This window comes from Glycine soja, chromosome 3 (assembly GCF_004193775.1).
Source record: "Glycine soja cultivar W05 chromosome 3, ASM419377v2, whole genome shotgun sequence".
Taxonomy (NCBI): domain Eukaryota; kingdom Viridiplantae; phylum Streptophyta; class Magnoliopsida; order Fabales; family Fabaceae; genus Glycine; species Glycine soja.
This window is the reverse complement of record NC_041004.1, coordinates 45,098,771-45,121,045: the sequence shown is the minus strand read 5'-3', so window position 1 is coordinate 45,121,045 and position 22,275 is coordinate 45,098,771. Positions and strand designations below refer to the sequence as shown.

Sequence of the window (22,275 nt, the reverse complement as noted above, 5' to 3'; positions counted from 1 at the left end):
ATATCCAAATAAATATGCAAAACTTTCAAAATTGTTTATTGCTTCTTTGTTAAGTAATGGAGAAATTTTACCATTTTCAAAATATTATTTAAAAACTATCCTTATGGAAATAAGTTTCTTCTAAACAAAAGATGGTAATTTTTTTTGGCAAAAAAAGATAGTAATGTTTAAAAACTATCCTTATTAAACTTACCTACTTTTCTTATTAGACGTGACAAGATCTGCTTATGGCTCATGACTCATGGTTCATGGCGGTATTATTTCATGAGCATTTTCACTAACTATGATGGGATACACATTGACGTTTAAGTTAGAAGTGTAAAGGTATCTGAGTTGAAATCAGAATTTTATGATTAAAGAATTGTTAACTTATTGGTAAATACATTAAATTGTTTAAGTAGAAAAGTATTTAAAATTCTGAGTGTCAAATCCATGAATAGGAAATTAGTTAAAGATTTAAAAGAAAAGATAAAGATTTAAAGATAAAATAGATAAAAGATTTAAAGATAATATAAAATAATGATAAAAAGATAATTCAGAATGTAAATATATTGAGCCTAACATGTCAAAATTAGTTGTGTTAATGATTTTCTGTTATCCCAATTTCCAATCTCCCCAGAATAAATTTTTTATTGATATAAAAATAAAATATAAAAATGTAAATCTCATATTATGTTATTATTTTTTACTCTGTTTTTGTCTTGTACGCAAAGAGCACACCCCAAGTAAATCCGTTAAGAAAAATAAAAAGTTAAGGAAGCGGAGAGTGGCAGAGATTGAAATTGTGGTGAGAAGAAAGGTCAATTTGAGAAGTTGAGAGCTATATAAGAAAGAAAGAGAGGCAGCGCAGAGAAGAAAACTAGGCATTGGTTTCTCTCTCTAGCTTGGACGAGTGAATTAGATTCATCATCAAGATGTCGTCTCTGATAGCAGAAGATGTGAAGAGCAGATCAGAGGTGTACCACGGGGACGAAATGTGCCAAGTGAAGTCCAAGGAGCTTCTCAAGGAAATCGCCCTCCCCAACGGCCTTCTTCCCCTCAAGGACATGGAGGAGTGCGGCTACGACAGACAAACCGGCTTCGTCTGGCTCAAACAAAAGAAGAGTTACACCCACAAGTTCGACAAGATCGGAAAGCTTGTCTCCTACGCGCCCGAGGTAACTGCTCATGTCCAACAAGGTAAAATTACCAAACTCACCGGGGTTAAGACCAAGGAGCTCTTGCTCTGGATCACGCTCAGTGATATCTATGTTGATGACCCTCCCACTGGCAAAATCACCTTCAAGACCCCTGCCGGCCTATTTAGGTCTTTTCCTGTCTCCGCTTTCGAGATTCAGGAGGAGCCTGAGGCTAAGGACACTACTAAGCGCGTGCCGGATACCGCTGAGCCTGTGCAAGTCAAGGAACTCTGATTTTATTCTCAAACAAGGTCGCCGTGGTGGTTAGCGTGCAAAATATATTTATATATATATATATGTTTATTAATAAGTTTATTTATGTTACCTTTTATGTTAAGCTTTCAGATATTGTGCGGCTTTATTGCTAATTAACCATCATCTCCTTGTTCTGGCTTTGAAAAGAAAATGGATTACGATATTGTTATTTCTTTCATAGATTGCGCTTATTTTTTCTCTTTAATTATTCCAATTTCGTTTTTATCTTTTTGACAGCTAAGTAATTTTGTTAGCTTAAGTTCACTGGACAACCATTTAAGTTATCCCTCTAACCTAATGAAAACGATAATTCATGGAAAGGGGGGAAAGAGTTTTGCGTCTCTCTCTCTCTCTATTTTCTCCTTCACTTGCTTTTCTACTTGTGTGATGTAAAATTTCCCCTAGTTTTTTATACATGGGATTTCCAATTAAAAATTCAGGTAAAGGTGAATTGTTTGGAGAATTTTAAAGGGCATAATTTAATTTTAATTGAAAAAGAAAACAAAAATGAAGATTCAGCAATTCTGAATTTCTAATGATAGGTGCTATTATTTTACCCCAAAATACAAAGCAAAAAAGTAATAATATTTTGATTTATGTATTCCGTGAAATCTCAACTACCCTGTCCTACAGATAAGTTTTACTATTGTAAACGAAATTACTGGACATAAAAGACATATGATGAAGTATTGTTTTTAGCTAGAAAAAATCATAAAAAACAGGAGTCACATAAAGAACATGAACACCATTCCAGAATTGTGACGAGCTGTAAGGTATGGGCCGCGGCGTGTAAAGTATACGGCATTGAAACACTTCATTGGATGAAGAAATTTTAAATTCTGAGAAATTTTAAATTTTAAGAATTTCAAATACTTCAATTGAAATTCTTTTATTTTCAAAATTTTGTGTTTGGATAAAAAAAATTAAAATTATGAGATGAAAAAAAAATGAATAAAAAAGAAGAGAAGATATGATTGGTGTGCTAGTTATACGTGTTTCTCTATGCTCACACTCGATCGATATCTTAGGAACTCGGACAGTGTTTCTTGAAGAAGAATGTAAGAAGAGAATTTCAATTTCTCACTTTTTAGAAGGAAATTGAAATTTCAGAATTTTAGTTGTTTAAAATTCTGTTTTAAAATTCCAAAATTTTAAATTCTTCATAAAAAGCATCCAAACAATGAATTCTAAATTACAGAAATTCAAATTCTCTAATAAATTACTTTTCTCAGTTAAAATTATATTTAATGTTGATTTACTATTTTACTTTTGTTTTTAAGAGAATTTAAAAAAGTAAGTATTCCGAAATGAGTGAGACATCCTATTGAATAAAAATTACTCCAACACTGATGTTAGTAATAATCTTATAGGAGAAATGATCATTTATTATTGGTGTTTATAAGGGCAATTTTACACCCAATTGAGATACTATAAGCTACAAACGTTTATACTTCAAGCTTTATTTATAGAATATTGACTTCGGTGGTCACAATTTGTGTCTGTGATAAACCGTTTTGCACCAATAAAGCTCAAGACACGAATTGGGCCATAAGTCCAATCCATAACATCACAGATTGATTTTGGTGGTAATATCAAGCTATTTATGAAAAAGAGAAACTGTATCTAATATTCTAATTTCATCGATGTTTCACATGAATTTCCTACCGTCACCCCATTAGCATTTGAAGGCATTATCTCGTCAATTTCAGTGAAAGACAGCTAAATGTGTAAAGGCACGTGGAAGAGGTAGCTTCATTTCAAGGCAACCAACTAGACATGGCAACAGGGGTAGTGGGGATGGCCATTTGATTCCGCATCCCCCTATCCAGTGAGTATTGGATATACCCCTATCTTATTTATATTCATCTTATAATTTTAAAATAAATATAACAACAACATTTGATTTTCTATAAAATAAGATTGTTATATATTCCAAAAAAAACTTTATAAACAATAACAAAAGGTTAATTAAATAATATATATTACATAGAATAAAAATAAGAAAAATTCAAACTATTGATGTACCCTTCTATTATTGATGAGTTGAACAAAATTCAAAATTGAAATTAAGGATATAATTATAAGAAAAATGTTTAATTCACATTCATTAATCTATTCAACACTTAAAAAGAGACATAAGAATATGAGAAAAATATACACGATAAAATTGGTGATGTAAAAAAAATATTTATGTATCATTACTTTAATTATAATCTCCAATGGAGATCCTTGCAGAGTAGCTCCTGCACCCGGTGTTACCCAAATTTAATTCTTATATTCATCACTCATCAGTTATGTTTATCAATGAGATTATTGGATATAATGCCAAGTTCTTCGACAGTTCCCCCATGAGGCTATATAGGTCACAATAAAAAAACTATTACTAATGCAGCATTTATATATTACAATATAAAAATTTTCTTTTTTAAAAAAAATTATAAAATTTATCTATTAATTAAATTGTCATTCTAGCTGTTTATCTACGTGAATTAGTGAGATAATACTTGGAATTTAAATACTTCCTATATTAATAATTATCTTTAGATGATTCAACAACTTTGGAGGATGATCTTTGTGGAGCAAAAGAAAGGGAGCAATAAATGGAATCAATTGGCTCAACTAGAAGAAACTGACAATGAAAAAGGAAGATAAAGGTATGAGTTTCAGACATCTTCATGCTTTTAATTTGACAATACTAAGGAAGCAAAGTTGGAAATTCCAAACCAACCATGATACTATCTACAATCCAAGTTTTATTTAGCGTAGTATCTATGCTTCACGGTTAGTGGTAAATGAAGGCATAAGATGATCGGTGGGAAAAGGAACCAGCATTCAAATCTTGGGCCGACCTTTGTTACGTGACAATTCAAATTCATACATTTCATCAACACCTCCTTTGGGCCAGGAAACACTTACTGCAAGTTCTCTTATCAACTTTGAAAATCAAACTTGGAGGGAGGATATTCCACAACATTTTTTCGTGCCACAAGAGATCCTTGAAATAAAGAAAATTCCTTTGCTAAATGTGTCCAATCATGGCCAAATTCTATGGAAATTTTTGAAACACGACACATATTCTGTTAGATCCGCTTATCATTGTCTAATGGATTCTGTTATACAAATAACACACTTGAAAAAGATAGGAGATAGGATGCAAGTTTGGAATCTACAAATTCCTCCCAAGCTGCAACACTTTTTTATGAAGAATCTTGAGGGGATGTTTGTCATCTCGAAGAAGATTCCAAACAAGAGGAGTCCTATGCTCACATGAATGTCCATTTTGTCAACATTTTTGGAAAATGAATGGCATTTATTTTTTTGATTCTGAACATTTCAACATGTATCCTGTATATTCTTTTGGATGCAATGAAATAAGATATGTTTCTGTCAAATTTTTTTATCCTTAGATGAACCTGTCCAAGCGTACAATGCAACACTGAAGATATGCTGAAAGACTATTTATTATTTATAATGAGTCAATACATATATGCCACTGCCAACAATATATGTTACATACTTGTATGATAAATAGTAACGTATATAACAAAAATTGTTTAGATTGAAGCAGTCAAGCACTATATACGCAATTCTACGAATTTGTAGGAGTTAGTTTCTCTAAATATGGAAATGTAATCTAAAATAATTTTAATTACAAGAATGTCATATCTCAGTAGAGGACTAAAAACACAGCGAAAGACATCCAGTGATCCCAGGAGGACCTCTCAAACTCTTGCTACATAATAATTTCTACAACCAGGATCAGTTCTTACACATTTGCCTCTGGCTCAGGTGCATGCCCTTTATTTTTCGTTTATCTTTTATGGGTTATCTTATTTATTTCATTATTTTCTTTTATAGCTTTGATGGAATGTATGAGTTACATATTCATATTGTGATCGTTAAAGATGAACCACTTCAATACTATTACCCAGAAAGTCAAAATTTATTATATTAATCTCTATCTTTTTCATTCTGTTTATTTATATGCACACACTTGAGAAGTCTGTTAACTCATGCATATGATCTTATAATAAAATTTTTCGTTGGTGTGGGTTGTAGTGACTTTTGTTGGGGTCTGACTCAATATAACTTGAGACTGCAGGAGCAGATATATCAACACAGAAGAGAGGATGGCAGATTTGGAAAACATGCTTCTTGAGGCAGCTGGAAGGACTAGTTCTCCGGTGAGCAAGCGGCCCAAGCCAAAGAACTCAAAGGCCAAACGTGAGGGTGGTGCTGGTGCAGCATTCTCTGATGGTGGAAGTGACTCCAGAGATGAAAACTCTGATGAGGGTGCAGGCAAGAAACCACAGAGGTATTCATCCCATGTTCCTTTGAAGAAGAGATTGGACATGAACAAAAGAGGTAATAATAATAATGACCGTGGTGGGGCTGAGTTGGAGGATGGAGTTCCTGATCCAGATAGAGATGGTGGCAGCAGTGAAGAATCTGATGTTGGCAGCGATCTCTACAAGGACGAAGACGACAAGCAGAAGCTTGCAAATATGACAGAACTTGAAAGAGAGATGATTTTGTCTGATAGAGCAACCAAGAAATGTGAAAAGGAATTCAAGAAAAAAATGAGAGTGAAGAGGGAAAACAAAAAAGCAAATGCAAAGACTACTACTACTAATACTACTACTGCAAATTCATCTCATCATCCTTCTTCTGTCAAGGTTCGTTCCTCGGCTAGACATGCTGAAAGGACGGCTTCAAAGGGAGACGTACTAAGCGAATTGCGCGCAAAAAGGAAGAAGCAACAAGTCTTAGAACCTCGTGATAAATTGCGAAATGCTTTAGGAACAGGCTCAAGTAGCAAGCAGAAACCCGGAATCACAGCAAGTCCAAGTAGCTCTAGTCAGAGTGAGAGTGCTTTTCGGTCAGACAGCGAAAGAGACTCGTCTGATGATGGTGGATTGGGTGACAGTGATGATGACAAGAGCATGCATGAATCGAAGATGCCAACATTTGAGAACATAAGGGACATCACCATTAGGAGGTCGAAGCTTGTGAAGTGGTTGAATGAACCATTTTTTGATGAGTTAATTGTTGGCTGTTTTGTGAGAATTGGCATAGGGAAGTTAGAAAATGTACCTGTCTATAGGCTCTGCATTGTCCAGAGAGTTGATGGGGGTGACCCAAATAAGCATTACAAGGTAGAGAATAGAGTCACTCACAAGTACCTAGTTTGTGTGTGGGGCAGTGATAACTCTGCTAAAAAGTTTCAGATGGCTGTAGTTTCAGATTCTGCACCATTAGAGAAAGAGTTCAGACAGTGGGTTAGAGAACATGAGAGAACTTGCAGCCAGATGCCAAGTAAGATGAGTGTGTTGGAGAAGAAGGAGGCCATAAGAAGAACTAGCAAGTATGTTTATTCAGCTGCCACAGTGAAGCAGATGCTAGAGGAGAAAAAATCTGTTCCATCTAGGCCACTGAATGTTGCAGTGGAGAAGGATCGGTTGAAGAACCTGTTGGAGGTAGCAAAAAGTAAGAATGATGAGGCAGAGATGGATAGGATCTTGAAAAAGCTTGTGGAATTGGAAGCATCTCGTAGAACCTGGGAGAATGATGCCAAGGCTGTGAGGCTGGCTGAGATGAACAGGAAGAACAGGGTTGAGAACTTCAAGATGTTGTCTGAACAAAAACAGTTCAATACAAATTTGAAGGCTGGAGAGGAAGGCGTTGATCCCTTTTCGAGGAGGTGGACGAGGTCGAGGAATTACTATGGGAAAGAAGCTGAGAAGAATGAAGATAAAAGAGAAAAGGATGGTGAAGTTAGTAAGGTGGGAGAAAAAGAACAAGAAAAAGGAGGTGTTACAACAAAGGTTGGTGTTGAAGTCACAGAATTGGCATTGCAAGCTGCAGCTAATGCAGGGAAGTTGATTGATACCAATGCTCCTGTAGATGGTGGAACAGAATTACATATGCTGCATGATTTTGACTTGCCTATCTCTTTGGCCGAACTCAAGAGTTTTGGGGGACCACAGGGACTCAAAAATGGGTTTCTGGCAAGGAAACAAAAAATAGAAGCAACAGTTGGGTGCCAGGTTTCTGAGAAGGATGGGAGTAGGCATGCTCTTACATTATCTATCAGTGACTACAAGAGAAGAAGAGGACTTCTGTGAAGTTTGGAAATTCCGTTTTGCACAGTATCTACTATCTAGATCACTTTCTTAAGTTACACTGTTAAGTGAATAATGTAGACAGAAAATAAGAGGTGACCTATTTTATTTATTTATTTAGCATAACCGATGCCTTTCCTTTGGTTACTCGGCATGTTTCTAAAGTTTTCTTGCTTCTCCTCTTTTTATGTTTGCTTATTTGTTTTTTGGTGGTTGGGATTTGCATTATTTATTGAAAATATATTAGCTGTTGAAGGCTGAACTCGTGGTATGATATTTTCTTTGAAAACCAAACTTCATTGAAAGGCTTGACCCTTTCAGCTAGTAATTGCAATACAATTTCATCTATCTAGTCCCACATCGACTAAATATTAGTAGTTACCTATCATTATATTGCACCAGGAGAACTGATTTGTTGTCTCTTTGGAGGGACATCTGATAAAATTGGAATGATACAGACGAGACTAGCATGGCCCATATTTTATTTTTGGATTTCTGTATATATGGTGTCTTTCCTTTTCAACAGATTTTTCTGATCAGTGGAGGCGTGTGTTATCTGAAACTGGGGAGTATATTCCTTTTTAAATAACTCGCAAGTGAAATATCTTTGCAATGAGGAACCACATGTTCTAAGGTTTCATTTTATACAAAAGCTAATAATAAAGAGCAAGTAATAAAAGAATAAACAGTAAGCAAGGAAAAAAAATGCTGCCGAGGAGCTTTCTATAATGAGAAATTCAATATATACATGTTTGCATATTCACAACAGGAAAGCTTTATTTATCATAGTCACAAACAATATGGAAGATATTGTTTTTCCAATGTGATTTTTGCTGCTTCCTATCAAAAACTCATACCATACCCTAAACCCTTGACTACTGTACAGAAGAGCCTCTCTCTCTGATCACACGAGAATCTGAGACTTAGCAACATCACGGGAGCATTTGATCCTGCCACTCTTATGAAGTAAACAAACACATGTCTCAAGAATCTCCAAATCCTCATCCCAGCATAACAAGGAAGCCAGTTTAGGATTCTTCAAAAGCATCTTAGATGCAAGGAAACCAGCTAAAGTCCAAGTTTGATAAAGCCGGGCTTGTTTGCCAACAAATCTTGCTGAGCGTGTGTCATAATATTCTGGCCATGAATCACGTGGCAGCCTTTTCTCAGCCAAGGCAATTGCTTTCTCTGCTAGTTCAGTTCTCTCCATTTTCATGCATGCAAGTGTGAACTGAAGAAGACAATGATGCATTCATTAGGAGGAAACACATCAATATTCAAGCAAAGTTTAGTTGCGAAGATCAAAACACAAAGGAAAAATATTTACCTGCCACAGAAGGGTTGGCCAAGACCCACCATTGTGATATGACCAAGGGCTGCACAAATTAAGAATGGGATTTTAGTTAAAAGAGTTAAACATGTACACCATAGAAGCAATGGTGAGTACAGACAATATAGTTTTTTTTAAAGAAAAAAACTCAAGAGACATGCAAAACAACCGAAAGAAATACCATCAAGGGAAAAGTTTATACGTATTCTTTGGGTCGCAGCCCGTAATTATTCGCCATTCATGATGCTCCAAAGCAGGATAACATATCTTAAGAGGCATTTCCCCCACGAGATCACCCCATTTTGCATCTATCAGATTCAAAATAGCATTATTCTGTCTTGGGGTGCCCAAAGAGGAAACAATAGACCAAAGATTTCCTAGCATGAAAAACCTGAAATCCATGTGAGCTGGCTGCAGATTCCCTAACAGATATCCTCCTTCCTCTGGAATCCAATCCATTAGCCACGTAGGGATTTGATCTGGATAGATGTTGAACTTGTTTGTGGCATCCAATGAGTACTCTTCTGTTTTGTACCTGTATATCTCATTTATCTTTCGCATATCCAACCAATAGTATTCTCTAATGTGGAATGATAGTGCACTGAGTCTGTTGTTAATTTCTCCAACCAGATTTTTGGAGTTTTCATCTTCAGTAACCATCTCACGGGCCGAGCGAAGAGCTGAGTAAAATAAAGCCTACAAAGTAAAAGTTTACCACATATAAGCTCAACCAAAATGAGAGTTTCTAAGTTAAAAGAAATAGAGACAGAATTCTAAAATCACACCACCTGAATCCAGAGTTACCCATTTCAAGTTCAACATAGATACATTAATGTTGAGTATATAAACAAAAGTAGGAATGCGTATAATAGACTAGGGAAATTGCAACTGATTGAAGTAAAACAAGAATGCATGAATTCCAAATCCTTATAGCACCTAATATAAAACACAAGAATGCTAACATTGCTTATTTACACTCACTTGAATCTCAAGGGGGTGGCCATGAATACCCATCCTCCTGTCTATCATGCAAGATCCATCAGTAACTAACAGGGAAGGAAACATATCGAAGCCATCCGTTAAACACAAGTTAAGGATCATTCTTAAGCCTGTTTGAACATCCAACCTTTCTTGCAAGCCGTAGTCCCCAGTAATCTTCCCATAAGCCCGCAGCAGCATGATCCACCACAATCCTATCAGAAAACCAAACACACCAACTTCTTTTGTGATATTACTCAAATAGTAATATTCTAGGAAATGACTATTGTTTGCAATGCACAAGCAATCTCCCAAATAATTACCCTTTTACAGGCACATCGTAAAGAACAGCAAAATACTAACCTGAATCTACAGGAGCAACACGACCAATAGCTGACTCCCCAAAATCAGGATCTAAAACTTCTGTTTTTTCATGATCAAGTTTCAATGTTTTAACTTTGAAACTAGCAGGCATCAAGCCCTGTCCTGGGCTATAGCAGTCCACTGTTTTCTCCCAACTCTTGCAATTGAACAGGGTGAAGGATGCAAGATATTAAACATCAATAAAGAGAAAGTAAGCATGACATAATGACAAATAAGTAACAGTATCACATTTATTTACAGTTTAATTAAGAATAAATCATCAGTTTATCCTTGAAGTATTATTCTCTCTCCGAAGTAGTCCCTAAAGTAAAAGAACTATATAAGTAATCCTTCGAGTATAAGATATTATGTTAAGCTGTTCCCAAAATATTAAAAAATCCTTTAAATTGGTTCTTAAACTTTACTAAAATATATCAACTTAGGGACTAAACCGATGAATATTCAATACTTGGGAGATTACTTAGGCTATGGGCTAATACTTGGGGGATGAAATTAGTGGTTTATTTGTTTAATTAAATTGAGCCAAGATAATTTGTGATATAAATCCATGACCAATAACAAGAACAAGCAACTTTATCTTCATGAAATGCATCATCCCAAAATAATAAACAAGACCCTTGTGTGTCTGCAAATTCGTTGAAAAGTAAAAAAATCAAATCAAAGATATGTGAAAGCTATAACTACTAGCTTCTTAGTAAACATGAAAAGCCACATTTGGGATGCAAACCAAACATGCTATGATATATTACCTGGAGTTGCAAGGTGTGAAGGAGAAAGTTCTTGACAATGTCCTTTTCTCCCTTGAGCAAGAAAGCAAGAGCCGAAGGGATAAAATCCCGAATGAAAACCTGATCATAATTCAAAGGTTGCTCGCTATCCGAATCATTTGCTGCCACTGTCCCCACGGGGGAGTCACAATACGTCACAAGTGCCTCCTGCAATAACCTCCATGCCTCTTTCTCCGCTTCTGTTTCCTCTTGTACGTTCTCAGCCTCATCTGCATTCTTTACGCCACCCGAGTTCTCCATGTTCTCGTCTTCCTCGCCAACTTCTAACCGAGACTCTTCCTCAACACTTTCCACCACTATTGGCTTCACATTCATGCCACCCTTAACGTAGGCCATTTCACCATTGTTGTCATCCACGCGTGTCCCGACCGAGCCGGAGAAGTCACGAGCCTTGAAGTTTAAGTCAACTCCGGCAATGGAAGAGGCATCCCGTTTTGTTGAGCTTAAACTAAGGGACCTTGATTGGCCAAAACTCGAAGAGGGTAACCCAAAAACTTGGTGGTTACCATGCATTATGCGTCCGAATTCGCGCATGTGAAAAGGACACTGCATGGTGTTGCGATAAATATTGATGTCACAAGAGTTAGAGTAGTTAGACATAGACATGGCAAGAGTATGGTGACATCTTGCAAGAAACGATGAATTCTTGTAACCGATGAGAATCTTAGGGGATGGTTTCATGGTGCAGTTGCAAATAAGGTTGACAGCGATCATACCAAAACAACGGCAATGTACGTGCAAGTGTTTGATATGGAGTTTGAAAGTGTTCTATCAAAGTAACGGTGTAATTGGTAATGACAAAAGAGATGTTGAAGAAAACGACGTCTTAAAATTGGAAAAAGAAGAATGGTGGTGAATATCATTCATGTGGGTAAAATAGGATGTGAAGGTGGCCTTTTTATTATGTATACAAAAGGAAAAATGCTACCTTGGGAGACAAAGATATTTCTCACCACAGAATTCCCCATTGTTAAATATTGCTTTTGTATCCCCTTTTAGCAAACAATTTTATTTTAGATTTTTAAGGCTAAATATCTGCGAGTGGATCTATTAGTTGCTTACAAAATTTAGATTACAAGATATTGTTAGATTTTTAACCCGAACATTGGGGTTTGTAATTTGCAGTGGTATTTATTTTGTAACCAGTGTAAAGCTGTGCATTTTTGCTAGATTTGGGGAAGTTCCGTCGTTTCGGGCAATTTTAAGTGCATTTGGATTAACTTATTATAATCAAAATCTTATTTAAAGATTTTTTTATTTCTTGTTAAAAATTAAGCAAATGAGGAAGTTTTAAGAAAATATATTAAATCAGGTTTAGTTAATATTCTACCACTCCACCGATACAAGAATTTTTTAATAAAACTAATTCGTATGTACAGTATTATTTTTGCAAAATGTTTTTATCTCTATGTACTGTATTCAGTGTAATTTTTTTAAAGCCAATCAAAATACATGCAAATTAGAACTTTTAGATAATTATTATAAAAACTAATAAACGTATGTGACAATTATAATTAAATAATAGTCTAAAACAGTAATATATTTTTTTACATAGTAAGTGAAAAGACTATTTATACAAAATTAACCTTTTTATTTCTATTTTTAATTTAGTTAATTAGTTTTTGAAATTGCTTTTTACATCAACAATTTCTTCTTTGTTGAGTCTTATGACTTCCATCTCCCCTCTCGGTGGAAAAGTCCTGGTCTAGAAGATTATTATTATTCTTGATAAGTAATAACATGTGCATTTTGAAGATTTGTGTTCTGTTAAAAAGGATTGGAGATTTGTGTTATGCACATGTTATTACTAGTGAAATTTCACGTTAATCCGAGAGTATTTGATATTTAACCGCACAACATATATTTCAATTTTAAGTTTAAATAATATTTACATAACAATTAGTTATTGTATGATGAAGATTAAATTTATGAAATTTATTTCCCATAGAAAATTATTAAACTAAATAATAGTTTGAAATATTATTATTTTTGTTATTAAGAAAAGGAGAGAGAATGAGGGAGAGAATCTAACAGGACTGGGAGGATAGAACTGAAGTGGCTGTGTGGTGTTACAGTTGAGTTGAGCGATCTCTTCTCTTTTCTTGTCTTGTCTTTTGCAATGGCTAATGCAATTATAATGCCGGGTTTTCTGCTTCGACCCACTACCCAGACGACGCCGTTTCGGTTGCCCAATCACACTCACTCCTTCCATTCCCCTCGCTGCTCCCTTTCCCTCACACCCCAATCGGTAATCCATTTCTACTCAATTTTCACTCTTTAAGCTTGTTTCTTTCTTATCTTAATTGATGATTGCTGTGGAATTTTACATTGTAATTAAAACCCCTTGGGAATTCTGGTATTTTGTTGTTGATTTCCTGGCTTAGCTTCCAACTAAGATTAGTATTTTGGTTGCACAATACCAGAGGAATGAAAACAATGCTTATTAAAACGAAATTATTTGTTGGCTTTCTACTGCTGTTGCTCTAATTGTAAGCATGATGGAAGAGGGATATAAGACGAACTAGCTAGAAAAATAGTGTGTTTGGAATGCTATTTCCAATTCAGCTACAAAGAGTAAGTTTACGGTTGACTCAAAGGGGTTACCAGACACGCACTAACTCTAATAATTTTGTGTGCTTGTAACTTGTATGTTCCATAGAATCTTAGTCCACCATGCATCAACCTTTTCTTTTTTACTATCTTGGCATGGTCCTTCTACAACTTGGCTTTGATTCTATCTCTGCTAATATATAATCAGGCTAAAGCTTTTGCAGTTCCAAGGAGGAAAGCATTGTCCTTGATCTTATCAAGTTACTTTCTCTCGGAGGCTGGTTTAACATTGGCTCAACAGTCTCCTGTGTTCCGCGAATACATAGACGCATTTGATGGTTATTCATTCCAGTACCCGGGGAGTTGGATTCAAGTCCGAGGTGCCGGGGCCGACATATTCTTCAGGGACCCTTTTGTTCTTGATGAAAATCTATCTCTTGAAATTTCTTCACCTTCATCTTCCCAGTACAAGAGTGTTGAAGACTTGGGTCCACCCCAAGAAGCTGGAAAGAAAGTGCTCAAACAGTATCTGACTGAGTTTATGTCTACTAGACTCGGCGTTAGACGTGAATCAAATATTCTTTCCACGTCTTCAAGAGTAGCTGATGATGGCAGGTTATACTATCAAGTTGAGGTTGGTTAACAATTACATTCAAATAATCAATTGCATGAGTTTTTCTTTAGTCACAATGATGATCATGGCATGTATTGCAAGATGAAACTGTTCAAGTTGAGGTTGGATTGCCATAACTTGATACAATTATAAATGTAGTACATAAAAAAATTTTGCTTACCAAATCACTCTGGATAAGTAATGCATCTTGAAGGCATTCGTAAATCATATACCTTCTCACTCCTGATTGCAAAAGTACGTAATTGATTGATTGAATTTGTTGTTTCTGTGTTGCTAGGTAAACATAAAGTCATATGCCAATAACAACGAGCTTGCTGTTATGCCAGAAGCCCGAGTGGTACGTCTGGAATGGGATCGGAGGTACCTATCTGTTCTTGGGGTTGAAAACAACCAATTGTATGAGTTGAGATTGCAGGTGCCAGAAAATGTGTTTTCAGAGGAGGAAAATGATCTTCGTCGAATCATGGATTCGTTTCGAGTGAACAAGATTGCCGCTTAGAACTAGAGTGTTGGATACATGAAGATATTCCACGGTCGTTGAATTTTAATCTTATTTCTTCTTTATTCTGATGATCTCTTTCTCTAATCTTTTTCTTTTTTACTTGATTGAATTTTTTTCTTCTTTGGCTAAATTTTGGCCATACTATCATATCCTTTGTTACATTATTGTTCTCACTTTCCTATTTATGTGAGTCTGCTTGTTAAATTAATTTTAACATGACTGTTAACTGTTCATGTGAGCTATTGTGTCATGTCTCATCGAGTTTAAAGCCACATCTAAAATAAGAATCGTTAAAATAATGCAAAATCTATGAATATTTTGACTCTAGTAAAATAAAATAAGAAAATATAACCAACAAGCTTATAGTTTTAATTGACATCAGCTCATACAAGATTGACATATGATGATAATAATGTTTGTTGTTCAACTTTTCATTTGACTATCTATTGTGTCTCCCTTATTCATGTGCTTCATACGCAACAAACATTGACATTGTGCACAAAAATAATTATTCATCTGATCTTTCATCCATATGGAACTGAGTTTTCTGTACCATAAATTCCATTTTGTATTAGATACTCCAATGATAATGCTTCATAACTAAAATCTAGCCTACATGCAAAGTATATTTTTGGATAAAATAAAGCAGTGGGGATCACTCATCATTAAAAAACGACAATTCATTCTCAACAATATCAACCGTTAATGAAAGAAATCAGATTCAAAATACAACTCGTGCGATTCTCTCATAAATCCAGAAATAGCCGAGACAAATTTCACTACTAAAAATAAAATAATTTGAAATCTGAAGAGAACACTATCAACTCTTTACAATGAAACTAGCCGGGTACATGCAACAAAATTTCATGTCCAGAATCATTACAAGTCTTAGATCACTCAATGGTAAATACAAAATTATGACCTGACTTCAAATTCCCCTGCCCGAGTAAGAGCTCGAAAACCTTTATAAAAACGGTAAGGTACGGTCTTTAGATCTAGTTTATCTATTTGCAGACCAGAGAGGGCAACACCCATAATCCTAAAACCCACTTGAAATGTGGGAAAGACATGAAGACGCTCCAATCCAGTCTCCAGCACCAATGTTCCCGACATTGAAGGGGCCTTATCCTTTGGGATCCGACCAATGGACCAAGAGCATATCTGATAGAAACAAAAAAACACTTCACATTACATCGCAAAAGCAGTACAAAGAAGATCTGACTATTTAGACTTCCTGGTTTCTACAGTAGATAAAAAGGAAAAGAAAAAGAGATATTGGTGCTTATTAGATACCTTGTTAGCAAGGATGTTTACTATTCCATAATTTGAACTCAGATCAGCTGATAAGATGCAAGAAGGAAGTTGAAACTGCACAGTAACACTATCAATTGTCTTTCCAGGATCATTTCTTATGCCAACCAATACACTAACACGGCATCTTCCACCATCTGAAGTGAATTGTGGCTTAACATATATCGGGGTGTTCTTCAATTTTCCAACTCTGAATAAAAAAAAAAGTGAAACGTTCGAACTTTTAGTGAAATAAAAAATTGGGAATACTATTGAATAAAACTCAACACACAATTATATCTTTATATAAACTGACTTCTCAAATGAAGGTTTCAAATCCTAATTCAGACATCAACAAAAAGCTGGACACTGCACCTGTAACTCATAAGCTTAAATCGTCCATCAGGAGGCACGAATGAAAGAATTTGATTGGATTCCCAGGGCCGATATCTAACACAGGGATGGAACCTCACATCATCAAGGATTGAAGGATTTGCAAATGAAAGAGTCAAATCAGGAAGACCTGTGATATGGGAATTCACTTGAACCTCACCATTGATCTCACATTTCACCAGAACTCCATCCCTGAATCAAAAGAATTTTTTAGCAGTGAGTATAAAAGAAGCTGAAAGAAATCGTGCATAAGATACCAACTACTATGCAGGAGTTTCAAGATCATTGAAAAAGTTCAGCCATATAAAGTTCCACAAGTTCAAGCTTCCAGGAATCAGTAATATCCTGTTCACAAAGCTTGCAAAAGGCTAAGGAGGTAAATGGAGAGGGAATAAAAGGATGAAAAAGGATCGAAAGATCTCTGTTTCATCCACTCCTTTATTTGTTAGAAATGGAGATCAGATAATTTTAAAAAGTATATCAATTTGAGTTATCCACTGCCCTTTGATCATTTCTCTGCCAGATAACTAGCTATTCATTAAGCATAATGAATGATTTAATCTAGCAGCTTTGCCTAAAATGTTTTATCGGAAATGTAATATGTGGTGTGTGTTCCCACACAAGTGCATCTGTCTGTATAAGATTTCAAGCTTTGCAGAGCTACAACCTCAAATGCTTATTCATTCTGTCATAGTATTATTTCAAGGAATATTCAGTTTGCAAGTTAAGCAATGAAACAATGAACTCTAATCCGGTAAAAGAAGATTGAGTAAGTGCCAACCCAGATGAGGGGAGAAAAAGAAAACTACACTACTAAGTTGCAGTAGCCTATCCCACCAATAAGTTTTCAACATTAATGAATTATAGTAATAATTTATTCTTTAAAGGTAAACAAGTACAAGGCATAATTATTTCTTTTGCATGTAGTCTTAGATTCAAAGTTTGAAGTCTTTAACTTTCCAAGTTTGCCAAAATAACTAATCAATAGGACCATAATAAAAAAAAGATAAACAAATCACCCATAAAATTATCAATGTTAAGAAGTGAAAGACAACAATTGGAGCAGATAGACCTGTTTATTGTTGCATCCATTTCTTCAACAAGATCTACATAAACTTCATTGTTGGCATACTTTGTGTCTGCCGTTCTCCAGGGAACAAGAGACGCAGTAGCACCTGGAAGGGTGTCACTCACATTGGAGCTGCTGCCAGTCACAACACTCAAGACTTTGCTAACAATATTCGGTGGAGCTATCATCTCTTGCAGGATATTAGGTTCCGTAGTTAGAGGGAAGCCATTGTCTATCATCTCATCCAGCAGCTACAATACAAAAACAACACAGTTAAACTTTGCCTCTAAACAACAAATCAATGGGGGCAAAAACTCAAAACAACACTTTAGCAACTCTTAATACCTCATATACAATGATAAAGTTGTCTTTGATCAAGTCTTCATTCAACCCCCCAAGATAATCATTGAGAACATCAGCTACCCTACAAAGGAACTAAAAATCAGATGGTTAAAAAAACAAACAAACACAGTAGCGTTGGTGTATGAGTTGCAATTATAACTGGGAACATACATACCTCAATGGCCATCAATGGCGGCATTTCGACTTGAGTGCAGGCCAAAAAGGTGATTCCCTCGCGAAAAACTTGGAATAGATAATGGGTAGGAGAAGCAATAACTGGTTGTTGCTATACACAGAGAATAGAATAAGGTGAATAAAAGTAAAAGGTAGAGAAAAATGAAATTTTTAGGGATGAAAATGAAAACCTTGAAGGAATCAGGTTGAGAAATGGCTTGGTCCCAGAACCAGGCACATATGGAGCGATCTACGCGGTGCCCACTAAGCTGTTTCTCTAGCATTACCTCTCTGAGGAATCCAATTTTCAGAGTCAATGAAAATTCAAATTGGAAATTGGGAATTGAATCGCAAGTTGAGTAAATTGGGATGAAATTCATTTGAAAATTGAATAACCTAGACAGAGTAAGGGAATGCGTGAATCTTACCCGGAATCTGACAGAAGAAAAATGCACTGCAACATCTTTCGCTCTCTTTGTCTCTCTAAATCAAAGCTGAGAAAGAAGGGAAGGGAAGGGAGAAAGTGATGATATTAATAATTGAATAGAATAGTTAGCTAATAAGGTTTGGGAAAGTATGTCATCAAGGAATTTCCATTTCCATCAAATCATCAATTCACAAAGCTCGATACAAGCTACCTTAGTTTCCTCGTCCTTGAGACACCACTGATCATTGCCCATCCAAAAACAAGTGAAAGTTTAATAAAACAAATTATACATAATTATAATAATACAATATATATTTTTTCTTATAATATGCACCGACGTATTTAAATTATTTAAGATAATTATTTCAAAAAATAATAAACTTATCATATATTTGATGCCGTGTAATTTTTTTTTTCCTGTCATAATCTTTTTTCTCTAATAAAAATATATTTGCTCTGATTTGATAAAAAAAATTAATTTTAAATCATTCAATGTAATTGAGATATTTTTAAATTAATTCTAATTATAAATATATTTTTATTTAAAAGTGGAAGAATTGATTTTCCAACAAGAACTTAAACTCTAAGCATAACAGAGAATATCTTACATTTTTTTCCCTATAATTTCAAAGGGGTAGCAACCAGGCAACCGAATCATGAACAGAAAAAAATTAAATAGCTATTCCGAATGTGGTTTAAGAAATTCTCTCGAAATATTGGTTATGTACATATGTTTTGAAACTCTTTACTCCCTGAATTCAGCATATTGTTCATGTTGACTCCGAGTTGAAGGATTTTTTGTACACATGCACAAGGGTTTAATATACACTAGTAGGAGTATTTTTCCCTCTATGCACGTAAGGATTAAGAAATATCATGAACTCGTGTGCATGTTTTTAGTGAATTTAATGAATCATTGTTTGAAAATGGATTTTGGAGAAAAAGGACGAGTTATCTAATCTCCTCCTCAAGATGAATACGAACATTGTTTCTGCTTCAAGTAAACTAATTGTCGAAATCGTTTGATTATTAGTTTTACATATATATTGGTCAATGAGCCAATCGTTATCCACCATTTCCACGTATCAGTATCATAGTATAAGCAGCTCGTAAGCAGTAAACATATGCAAAATGGTAGAGTGGATACAGAAACAGGATAGTGTGATTTCTTAAACCTTCAATCTTAACAAAAGTAACAAAGAAAAAGCATGATTTACACTTAACAAAGTAAGTATTGTACCGTGTAATTTGAGAATAATAGTCTTACTCAAGCCATTACTTTGTAAGGTACAAAATTTTGAATGTAGTGCGGTGGTGCCTCATACTCTGGCCACCTAGTTGATTGAAGAACTGGGCGAGGGCTACCTCTCCTCGCCTCTTACTCTAACTAGTCTAATAGACTTTTCCTTGGAGAAATACTAGAATAGGGAGTTCGCTTAATCCATATATCTCATGAAATAAAAACTTTCTCAAGACTTTCTACGTATGTAGGATAGGTATATCCTTTGTAGTGTTTTCTTCTCCAGCTGATGTAGAAGTAGTAGATTCCTCAGACAACACTGAATGTAGATGAGACCTGTGAGGCAATTGTTTGAGAGGCAAATTGTTGAATCGGCTTCTTCGTATCTGAAAATAACTAAGCAGCGTTATCCATTGCATGATGTTTGTCCATTGAATAAATACAAAAGATTGCCAGACAAAAAGGAAAATTTGTGTAGAACATAAAACCAACTGGTCTCGTGTATGTCCCCCTTGTTCTGTTAAAAGAAAAATGATACCTCAGACAAACAGGAGAGAGAATGCAACTCTTTCATTTAACTACGTATGCCATTTTTCTATTGGGGGAACTAGGAAGGGGATATGAATTGGGGACAGTTCATTTAAATCCAGGATGTGAGATGAAACTAGGCTTAGAGGAACTCCCAAGGCGTGTATGTTTCATGCATATGCACATGGCCACATCAATTGAAATGAAATGTTTTCATGGTGTGCGATGCAGAGGATGTAACAGATGAAAATAAATACAGAACCCAAAGTTTATCCCCACAAAAAAAAAAAATGCGAGGTATTCCTTTAGTCTTCCCTTTTCACATTTGCATAATCAGGCCAAACAATTTTCCTTTTTATGTAACCATTGTCAGTGCAAGTGTACAACCATTTCTACTAGGTTAACAATGAAAATGACAAGAATATCTTTGATTAGGGATCAATATAGACTGAGAGCATATTTATGGTCTTATAATAACCCTGTTAACCCAAAAAACCCCAATTTACAGGTTGTAATTTGAAAGCAACAAATACAAGAATGCAGTTTAAAATGCATCAATAATCATAATATCCTACAAAGGTATAGTGGCATCTACTGCTTTGACCTGGATATCGTGACCCAACCACAAGAGTTGAGGCCTAATATCGCCCATCACAATGAACAATGAACTCTAAACACGTATTGCATAGAATCCCCATATGAGAAACCGATGCTATCAGATAATTTGCTCCGATTTCAACTCTTGAAGATGACATATTATTTGTATGTTAATAATATAATGAATTAATTTATGTTGGGAGAATGGTGGTAAATTAGAGTGAGCAAGTCCTCACTTGGAGCTGAAAACTTCAGTATCTCTTTATTTCCAGCAATAGACCCCACCTTAAACCAATATTATTAGCAATTTCAGAAGATATGATTTCAAGACCATCAACAAACTAAAGTACCTATTTGGCATTTGGTAAAACCAACAATATTTGCAATACTGAGGGTCAAACAAACTCCAACAACTAGGAGGTAATCAGCTTGAAGCCTTATGAGTGAGAATATTGCCAGCATAGTCCATGCAACTGCCTATAAAAGAATACACAAAAAAAATTATTTACCAGAGACCGTACTTTTTGGTGAGGGGTTATACAAAATGTAAGCAATGGCAGAACCCAATGATTCTATGTCCTACCTCCCCCTCCCCCCTCTTTTGATTTTCCGAAAAATATCATGCATATTCAAAGGATATTAAGAAAAAACTGGAATGCCATCACATGCTCTAATGTGTAACCAATCGATGTTTTCTTACTGTAAGGTAAAGCGTTCACCAGAAAAGCCATGAATCTTTCTTGTTCATCCGGGCGAATGACTGGAGGAAAAACAAACAACATATGTAAGATGCAAGTACCTTCATAGCATTTGGATTGCAATCTTATGCAACTCAGAAGAGACATTACAAGACAGAGAGTTAATAATTGATTATTTAAAAAGTAAGATAACAACATGCAAGTTGCAACTGAGCAAAAGAAGCAATTCACACCTGCTGATCAAGACACTCAAATTTCCAAACACTCTCACCCAGATCATTGATTTAATTCCACCACCTCAAACCAACTAAAATTCTCCCACTCGCATTCTTCACTAACCAAAAATCAAGAGCGGCAAGAAGGACAGTCATCACAAAAATGATGACAAAGTTATCAATAAAGAGGGCGGAGAGAATGTAAAATGACAAAGCCGCAGCCTGCCAGACACAAAAACTGAAAAACGTTACTTATAAGAATAAAGAATTGGCAAATAGAGAATGATACGAGATATTCAAACAGTGCAATAAATTAAACTGAACCTTGAAGAGAACATGAAAGAAGCAAGTATTTGGATTGTCATAGTTTTCACGTACAGAGTACAATTTGATGAATTAACAATCTAAACAAAGGGAACAATAATACGAACAAACCAACGAAATGGGCCATGCATATTGCTAGCCCATTTTTATGAGGCATGTCCGCTTTAATTTTTTTTTGACAAAAATGACTTTCCCTTAATATTTTTTTTAAAAAGAAAAAAAGATTCATTTTGTGAGGGATTTTTTCGTCAAAAGAA

General features: G+C 35.3%; 5 protein-coding genes and 1 pseudogene across 6 annotated transcripts; 3 read left to right on the top strand and 3 right to left on the bottom strand.

The window, feature by feature from the left end:
• Positions 1–838: 838 nt before the first annotated feature.
• LOC114407536 lies at positions 839–1,613 on the top strand. Its single transcript, XM_028370668.1, has one exon. The coding sequence runs from the start codon at positions 915–917 to the stop codon at positions 1,410–1,412; it is 498 nt and encodes a 165-aa protein (XP_028226469.1). The 5' UTR covers positions 839–914; the 3' UTR covers positions 1,413–1,613.
• A 3,932-nt stretch (positions 1,614–5,545) lies between these two features.
• LOC114407535 (protein RTF1 homolog) lies at positions 5,546–7,576 on the top strand. The gene has a single exon (XM_028370667.1). It carries the CDS (start codon positions 5,564–5,566, stop codon positions 7,556–7,558), a length of 1,995 nt encoding a protein of 664 aa, XP_028226468.1. The 5' UTR covers positions 5,546–5,563; the 3' UTR covers positions 7,559–7,576.
• Positions 7,577–8,252: 676 nt separating this feature from the next.
• LOC114405570 (alkaline/neutral invertase A, mitochondrial-like) lies at positions 8,253–11,879 on the bottom strand. Its single transcript, XM_028368038.1, has 6 exons — positions 10,997–11,879; positions 10,227–10,383; positions 9,867–10,078; positions 9,088–9,581; positions 8,883–8,931; positions 8,253–8,786 (listed from the first exon to the last, which is right to left on the bottom strand). Exons 1-6 carry the CDS (start codon positions 11,747–11,749, stop codon positions 8,460–8,462), a joined length of 1,992 nt encoding a protein of 663 aa, XP_028223839.1. The 5' UTR covers positions 11,750–11,879; the 3' UTR covers positions 8,253–8,459.
• Positions 11,880–13,046: 1,167 nt separating this feature from the next.
• On the top strand, positions 13,047–14,954 carry LOC114407534 (psbP domain-containing protein 1, chloroplastic-like). The gene is made up of 3 exons (XM_028370666.1): positions 13,047–13,283; positions 13,794–14,219; positions 14,497–14,954. Exons 1-3 carry the CDS (start codon positions 13,155–13,157, stop codon positions 14,716–14,718), a joined length of 777 nt encoding a protein of 258 aa, XP_028226467.1. The 5' UTR covers positions 13,047–13,154; the 3' UTR covers positions 14,719–14,954.
• Positions 14,955–15,383: 429 nt separating this feature from the next.
• On the bottom strand, positions 15,384–18,690 carry LOC114407532 (AP-3 complex subunit mu-like). 2 transcript variants are annotated; one of them, XM_028370665.1, is made up of 9 exons: positions 18,628–18,690; positions 18,418–18,483; positions 18,181–18,280; positions 17,991–18,101; positions 17,819–17,908; positions 17,477–17,724; positions 16,387–16,596; positions 16,015–16,222; positions 15,384–15,882 (listed from the first exon to the last, which is right to left on the bottom strand). In XM_028370665.1, exons 1-9 carry the CDS (start codon positions 18,660–18,662, stop codon positions 15,637–15,639), a joined length of 1,314 nt encoding a protein of 437 aa, XP_028226466.1. In that variant the 5' UTR covers positions 18,663–18,690; the 3' UTR covers positions 15,384–15,636. The 2 variants fall into 2 exon arrangements, with proteins under 2 accessions (XP_028226466.1, XP_028226465.1); XM_028370664.1 differs by having other exon boundaries at positions 18,625–18,683.
• A 973-nt stretch (positions 18,691–19,663) lies between these two features.
• Positions 19,664–22,175, bottom strand: LOC114405328 (annotated as a pseudogene).
• Positions 22,176–22,275: the final 100 nt, after the last annotated feature.